The sequence below is a fragment of the Myodes glareolus genome, chromosome 7 (genome assembly GCF_982192425.1).
Source record: "Myodes glareolus chromosome 7, mMyoGla1.1, whole genome shotgun sequence".
NCBI lineage: Eukaryota > Metazoa > Chordata > Mammalia > Rodentia > Cricetidae > Myodes > Myodes glareolus.
Genome location: NC_142032.1, coordinates 60,378,538 through 60,386,569, shown reverse-complemented (window position 1 = coordinate 60,386,569; position 8,032 = coordinate 60,378,538). Strand labels below are relative to the sequence as shown.

At 53.5% G+C, this 8,032-nt stretch overlaps 1 protein-coding gene across 1 annotated transcript; it reads right to left on the bottom strand.

Annotated features, from left to right (window-relative positions):
• Positions 1-279: 279 nt before the first annotated feature.
• Mrgpre (MAS related GPR family member E) lies at positions 280-6,080 on the bottom strand. The gene is made up of 2 exons (XM_048458524.3): positions 5,793-6,080; positions 280-3,479 (listed from the first exon to the last, which is right to left on the bottom strand). The coding sequence occupies exon 2, from the start codon at positions 3,409-3,411 to the stop codon at positions 2,482-2,484; it is 930 nt and encodes a 309-aa protein (XP_048314481.1). The 5' UTR covers positions 3,412-3,479; positions 5,793-6,080; the 3' UTR covers positions 280-2,481.
• Positions 6,081-8,032: the final 1,952 nt, after the last annotated feature.

Below are 8,032 nucleotides of genomic sequence, written 5' to 3'. Positions count from 1 at the left end.
ATATATGCATTTGGGGATCTTTGGGAAAAGCCCACTACACATGAAGTCCAGAGGAGAATTTTGAAGTGTTCCAAACCAATCTGGGAGGAAGGGTGTATCCCGAGAGTCCCTGATATGTCTGTACTCCGGGGTGGCTACGGGATCTGAGTGTGTAAGAGACATGGGCACCTAGGGTGGGCTATGACACTCCAGCCAGCTCTGGTCCAACAAGACGGAAAATGTATGTACTAGTTTGCTTTTTGTTGCTCTGATAAATACCATGACTAAAAACAATTTGGGGAGGAAAAGGTTTATTCAGCTTAGACTTCCAGGTCACAGTCCATCACTGTGACGGTGATGGTGGTCAGGGCAGGAACTCAAGCAGGTGCTGAGGTAGGAAGCATGGAGCTTAACGAACCAACGTGCCCCCAGGCTCATGTTTAGCTAGCTTTTTATATAACCCAGACCCACTTGCCTAGGGGTGGTACTGCTCACAGTGGGCTGAGCCCTGCCGCATCTATTAGCAATCAAGAAAATGCTCACAGGCCAACCTGACCAAAACATTTCCCTGAGACTCCCTCAGATAACTCCATACTACATCAAGTTGACAGCTGAAGCTAACTCGGAGATCAACAAAGAGTCTGTTCCATGTTCAGGATTGTCCTAAGCAGACATGGGCCTCTCTGGACTTCAGGGCCGCAGAAGGGCCTTCCAGCATCATGGACAGGCTCTGGGCTAATGCATAGCTGGGGAGACACCTGGAAGGCTGGCTTGGACTTTCCCCCGGGGAGAAGTGGGAGTCCAGAGGCCGAAAACTGGGTTTGTGGAGAGGCTACTTCCCTTCACGCTCTCTGTTCCCCAAGCTGAAGAACCGAGGTTGAGAATTCTGTCCTGGAGGTGGACAGGGAAGGACCTCATGGGGGATGGAAGGGACTTCTTTGGAAGAGGAGGACCAGCCCCTGAAAGCTCCTGGCCTTCTGGGAATCCCTTCATCTAGACTTGCCAGAGCATCTGAGGTGAAGACATCATGACGCAGGATGCATCCCAACGCAAGTTGAATGGGGTGAGTCGTCAATTCCAGGATGCCAGGCAGGGTTCTGCTATCCTTGTCCAGACTTGGGTACAAGTTTAATCATGACAGAGACCAAATGTCCCTCAATCTGTGGGCCTGGTCCAAGTCAGAATTACACCCACTCAGATGTCAAAGGAGGCCAGCACATCTTGGAGGTGGGCCTGAAGTGTTGATGATGTAATAAAATCCTCTTGGGACATCCTGGACACAACTCCAAACACTGTGTGTGTGTAAATCAACTGACTAGGTTCCGTGAGGGAGCAGAAATGTAAGGGTGGCGTTAGTGCAGTGACATGGGTGGTGGCAAGCTCTGGCTCCCAGCCACCTGTCCCTGGATTGGTGGGCTTCCATTCATCTCTGTGCCCCTGGCCAGGCAGGAGTTCAACCATCTGTTGTGGGGTGCAGCCAGGCTGCTTCCTCAGAGGAACCCTGCTAAGTAGATCCTGTCCAGGATGGGGTAGGAATGAGGAGGTAGCATGTGGGGGCAGGAAAGGAGGCAGGAGCAGTCTGGATGCTGAAGCTCTGTCCTGCTAGGCAAAGGTGCTTTGGGTGTGGCCAGAGCTGAGAGGGGCCTTGTTGCCCACAGAGAGCTTCTCTTTGAGATTGAGACCCAGGACCACCAACTTGTCTGAAGTTTTGGGTGAGGTTGGCATCATCCAGTGCTCTCTCTCCTACACATCCCCCTCTGTGCTTTGCTTTCTGAGATGGGTCCCCTTTAGCTTAAGACAAGCTTGAACTCTGTTTTCATTGCACATGCCCATGTGTGCACGTGTGTGTGTGTATGTGTATGTGTACCACATCCATGAATTGACTGCAGAAGCCAAAAGAGGGAGAGACAGATTCCCCTGAAACTAGATGTAGCTCAGGCAGGCCTTGGTTTTACAACCCTGCTCCCCCCACTGCAGCTTGTCAGACAGCTGAGCTAGCAGGCCTGTGCCAGTTCTGCTTGGTCCCTGACAGGCTTTGATCTCTGGCTATGGTATGGGGCCAGGAGGATGTCTTTTGCTGTAGTTCAACCATGGAGGACTCCAGAGCCACTTATTCCCTCATACCTAACCAATCATCCAATTTCAGCATCATTTATTCCACACTCTATAGCTAAGAGGATGCTGATAGTGGAGGAACAGGCACCCACCACTATGACTGGCCTATCTCTTCTTGCTGTAGCCATGGGGGAAGGGTGGCTGTGGAAGCAGCTGTCATGAGGTGGTCCTGGAGCTCTGCCTAATATGCACAATCCCAGACCCTCCGCCAAAACATCACCCTCTGTCTGCCCCTTCCCAGCATCCTCCCAGGGCACACATGACTGGGTCATCAGCAAAGATGTTCCTCCAAGATCTGACTGATGGAGTTCTGATCCCAGCTCTTACCTATACCAGGCAGTTCCCCTGGCCCCCATGGGCTGGAGCTACAGTTGTGACCCACCGGGCTTAGACAGTCATGTCCACAAGTCCCCCTTGGGAAGCCTCTCTCCCAGCCCCCAGCTCAGCCTCATCCCCCAGTGCCCGCTGGAGCACTAGCCGGAGGGGTTCCTGCAGCCTTTGGCCAGGTGTGCTGCCCAAGAAAAAGTAGATAGCAGGCTTGGCCGCACTGTGCACACTCGCCATGAAGAAGCTGAAGTGGTAGAAGTAGAGGGGAATGTGCCAGGACAGGTTCTTGGAAAACCAGAAAATGCCAAAGGGCAGGCCGCAGAAGAGGAAAAGGAGGATGGCTAGCAAGACCAGGGTGGGGAAGCCCCGGGGCTGGTGCCTCTCTGGACCACACTCCACGCGCAGCAACAGGATCAGGCTGGTCACACACATGGCGCAGCACAGGGCAGTCAGGAGAACGGCCACCACCAGCCACAGCATCCCGCACAGGTGGTAGCTGGGTGCGCCAAAGAACTGGGTGCAGGCCCCGCTCAGCAGCAGGTCCAGCAGCAGGCAGAGCACCCAGATGAGCGCGCACACACAGGTGGTCAGGTACCGTGGGCGGCGGCACAGGTACCAGGCGGGGAAGAGAGTGGCCAGGCACTGCTCGGTGCTGATGGCCGCCAGGAGGCTCAGGCCCACGATGTAGCAGAAGAATCGCAGCATGAGGAGGCTGATGTGGACGAATTCCGGGAAGTTCAGCTGGTCCGGCAGCAGCTCGGGGATGATGGTGACCATGTGGCAACAGAGGAAGATGAGGTCAGCACAGGCCACATCCAAGAGATAGATGGAGAAGGGATTCCTGTAGACATTCTGGTTGAGCAGCCAAAGGGCCACCCCGTTGCCCAGCAGCCCACCCAGACTTAGGAGCTCGGTGAGGGCCAGGATGGTCAGGTTGAATGCCAGGTCCTCCTGGGTTCTGGGAGCCTGTGTGTGCACTCTCAGTGACATTGTGGAGCGAAGGTGACCACAGCAGAGGCTGCAGAAGTCTGTGTTGCGTTTTCTCTCTCCGGACACACCTGCAACCAACCGTAAGGACACTAACTTAGGAATCTGAGCCTGTCCCTGCCCACGTCTGAGGACTCAAGTAGCCAGGGAATCACAGGTGACAGAAATGATGACACCCACTGGAGGAGGTGCCCATTTCTGTTTATCACCCCCCTCTCTGTCTGAGGCATGAAGTGGAAATGCCCGTCTTCCAGAGCCCTGTTCCAGGAGTCTACTAATACTGTTCGCTCTGTGCTTCCCCTGGAGGGGCTGGAACACAGGGAGAGGAAGAGAAGCCCAGATTTGATGGCTCCCTTTGTACAGAGAGAAGGGGAGCTGGAGGCATAACTCTGAGGACCTGGAGGCCCCCTTGTGTTTGTCATCAGCATGAAAAGACCTTTAGTCTTCTAGGCTTTTCTGGAGCATTCCATGAGGGTGTGTTGCCTGTGGGCTCTGGACCCCCTTGCTGACTGCCATCCCATGTAGGCAAGGGAGACCCAGCAACCGTCCCTTGGCCACGTGCCTGCAGCCTGTGACAGTACTCCCGTCCTTCCTGAGGGGGAAGAGGTACTTGTTTGAGGGTGATGCTAGACAGGGTTCTCATCTGCCTTCTGTGCCTGAGACAGTGGCTCACTGCATGCTGGAGGGCGGGGCCGGAGAGGATCACAACCCTGACCCAACACAGCTGTGTCTGTGACACTGAGGCCGCCAAACTCCAGACCTCAGCAAAACACACGTCCTGCCAGCATGGTTAGCCGTCCCTCCCATCACCAGCGGTTCCCTGTCCTACCCCAGCACCTATGGCCATCTGTCCCACCCTTCCACCTGTGGCCATCTGTCCCCAACACTATCTTCAGCCTTTCCTTGTGCTTTGGAGAGCTAAGGCAGGGCCTTGCCTCTCCCCGGAGACTGGCTGGAGTCTTCTTCCTGTCTTTGTGTGGCTAGCCCTCTTGTCTCCTTTGGCAAGAGCGTGTCAATCCCTAGGTGGAGAATCAGGACTCCACTTCTAGCTATGTGTTCCATCCTAGCTCCCAAGGCATTGCGATACCTGTGGGGCAATGGGAGGGAGTATTGGTGGTGCTGTGGGGGTGGGTGGAGTCTAGGTAGTGGTGCTGGGTTCTCTAAAGTATTATCATCCCATGACAACCAGCTGGGTAGCCCCTGAACCCATGCTCCACAGAGGGGGGCACTGTGAAAGGCCCAGGGACCTGCTCTTACTGATGGGGCTAGCCAGTGTTTCCACACCTAGGCAGCCTGAATGGGTTGCCATGGAAAAGGGGGAACATTCAGAGGTGAGACCCCTGACACAAGACCCCTCTCAACTACTCAGTTCCACACAGCCATGCACTGAGTTGGTTCCAGGACCCCGGGGAGGCTCGGACTCTGAAGGACCAGGTGGTCTTTGCTAACCTTGAGATTCTCACCACGGCTCTGCAAGCGCTCTCCTCTCCTTTTCTGGGTTGCGTTCCTATGCCTGTACTTGAAGGGGCCTGTCTGTGTACCAAGGGCCTCAATGCCAGCTAGGGACAGGGGCTAGGAAGGGCACAGCCCTGCTGACCCCAGGGAAAGCCTGGAAAGGAAGGAAGAGGAGAGAGCACTTGGCAAGGGAGAGGAAGAGGAGAGGGAGGGAAGTGGGGAGGTGAACTGAGAACAAAAGCTGTAGCCACACCAGGGGGAAGATAACAACAGTAACAATTTAGGGGTGATAGGCAGGGCAAGGCTTAGCCAGGCCTGGCCAGTGTCCCTCTTCCACTAGAACCCTGTGTGGGGGCTGTGTATGGGGTCACTTGTCCATCTGGAGGTTGGGGTGGGAGTCTCAGGGTTGGGTGGGAGGAAGAACGAGATTACAAGCTCTGTGGGTAGAAGGGAGGGGATGAAGAGGGAGGAAGGGAAGACAACAATGGAGGAGAAATGGGGAGGTTCCCCCTGGAAACACAGAAGGTTGGCATAGGACATAGGTGTGGCCCTGCTTCTACAGATTGGCATCGAGTCCTCCTTGCCCGGGCTCTGCTCTGGCTGGGGACAGTGAGGATGGAGGAACAGTGCCCAGGTGACTGTCTCCTGAGTCTTCTGTACTCTCCATGGAGTAAGATCCATCCTCATGGGGCACAATGGCACATATAAGGACCTGATAGGACAGGAGCCTCACCACAGGTGGAGGAAGTGCTGTTTAACTCAGCTGCCCTTCTGGAGTGGCCCAGGGCTGCCTGCAAGGCAGATGACCCAGCCCAAGTCAGAGGATGGAGCTGCCCCTCCCCCACCCGCCCAGCCGCCTCCCCCACTGCCCAGAGGACACCCAGCTCCTGGGCTGCCGCAGAGCTCTTCCTTGTCCCCTGGCTGCTCACCGTTCTGGTCCTCCCTGCTCCACCCTGTACCTTGGAGGGAACTGTCCTGGCCAGACCAAGGCTCTGGCCGCTGCTGGAGCTACCAAGCTGCAGGCGGGCGCTCCGACTCAGCGTCAGCCGGCTGGCTCCTCAGTGTCACATGGTGTTGGAGGGGATAGGGTAGGTCAGGAAAGATCCTCTCTGGGGACCTTGCTCTTAAGCTGAGCTCAGTTACTGGCCAGGTATGGACAGCAAGAGAAAGCCAGCTCCTCCCTGCAGCCTTCCTGGCAAGCCTGGCGCTCAGAGGAAATCAGGATAGCTCAGGGGAGCCTGCTGAGCATCGACACGCCCAGCAATGACCTCACAGGCTCTCCTGTCTAGACTCAGACACCCAGGGGCCTTTTAGAGACCACTTCGCTCTACTGATGGCACAGAAGGACCACCATGTGCCAGACAAGGTCTAACGAGCTTGTCTCTAACAAGCAGAACATGGAGGCTGCTGGCCCCGGCAACTCCAGGCATCAGGGCTGTGGCAGTCCAGGTCGTGGCAGAGGCAGAAATGTTGAGCTAGGGTACAGTCTCCAGCAAAGAGTGTACCAGACACAGCTTCATAAGGGTGAACTTTAATAATTCAGGGCTCAATGATTATATTAAAACCACAGGTCACTGGTCACAGCTGGTGTTCATTCAAAGAGGAAGAGCAGGTGCATGTTTTAGTTCCAGGATCTCTAGAAGTACAGGCCCCAGTGACTCTTTCTCACCTTAGTATTGGGGGAAAAGCCTTAGACTTGTGGGAGAGTCTCAAGAGGAACCCCCAAATTCACCAAGTATAAACGGTTCACATGGCAATGACACTTGTGTTCCTATCCTTTGTGGAGCCAAGACAAGACAAGTTTCTGACTGTGATAGTGTCTCTTCAGAAACCTGGACTGCACCTGAAACCCTGGCATCACCCTTCATGATCCCAGGGTGACAGTCACATTTAGGAAATCATGGTGTCTGCTGACTGTTAGCATCGGAGTCCCAAGGGCACCACCTATTGGGATGTCTCCAGGCTCCATTCCCACCTGCTTCCCTGGTGCTGGGATGCTGTACCACATCTCTGCAAACTGCCTCTGGCTTTGCTGGACAATCCCTGGGAGGCCGTGCAAACAGGGAGCGCTAGAGAGGTTCAGGACAGGAGAGGAGAAAGGTTCTATCCGGCTTTGTGAGTGCACATCTTTTGTTTGTTTGTTTGTTTGAAACTCTCATTTAGTCCAACTTAGCCTCCAACTCTTTTATGTGGCTGAGAATGACCTGCAAACTCTGATCTTCCTGACTCCATCTCCCGAGTGCTGAGATTACAAACCAAGGTTAGAGGTCTGTGCCATCACACCCTGCTCACATGGTTCTGGGGATGGAATCAGGGCTTTGGTCCTGCTAGGCTGATGCTCTGCCACCTGAGCTCCATCCCAGCCCCACCTCACGTTTTGAACCCTTTTTTTCTCTTATTTTTATTGATTTTATTGAGTTATACATTTTTCTCTGCTCCTCCCCCTCTGCTCCCCTTCAACCCTCTTCCATGGTCCCCATACTCCCAATTTACTCAGAAGAGCTTGTCTTTTTTTACTTCCCATGTCGGTTAGATCCATGTATGTCTCTCTTAGGGTTCTCATTGTTGTCTAGGTTCTCTGGGTTTGTGAATTGTAGGCTCATTTTCTTTGGCTTATGTTTAAAAACCACCTATGAGTGAGTACATGTGATAATTGTCTTTTTGGGTCTGGGTTACCTCACTCAATATGATGTTTTCTAGCTCTATACATTTACCTGCAAATTTCAAGATGTCGTTATTTTTTTCTGCTGTGTAGTACTCCATTGTGTAAATGTACCACATTTTCCTTATCCATTCTTTGGTCAAGGGGCATTTAGGTTGTTTCTAGGTTCTGGCTATGACAAACAATGCTGCTATGAACTTAGTTGAGCACACATCCTTGTGGCACGATTGAGCATCCTTTGGATACATACCCAAAAGTACTATTGCTGGGTCTTGAGGAAAGTTGTTTCCTAATTTTCTGAGAAATCGCCACACTGACATCCAAAGGGGCTGTACCAGCTTGCACTCCCACCAGCAATGCAGGAGTGTTCCCTTTTCCCCACAACCTCTCCAGCATAAGTTGTCATCAGTGTTTTTGATCTTGGCCATTTTTACAGGTGTAAGATGGAATCTCATAGTTGTTTTGATTTGCATTTCTCTGATGACTAAGGATGTTGAGCATTTCCTT

Excerpts from the sequence above, each read along its gene's own strand:
- Mrgpre (XM_048458524.3), bottom strand. The coding sequence starts at position 3,411 with ATGTCACTGAGAGTGCACACACAGGCTCCCAGAACCCAGGAGGACCTG.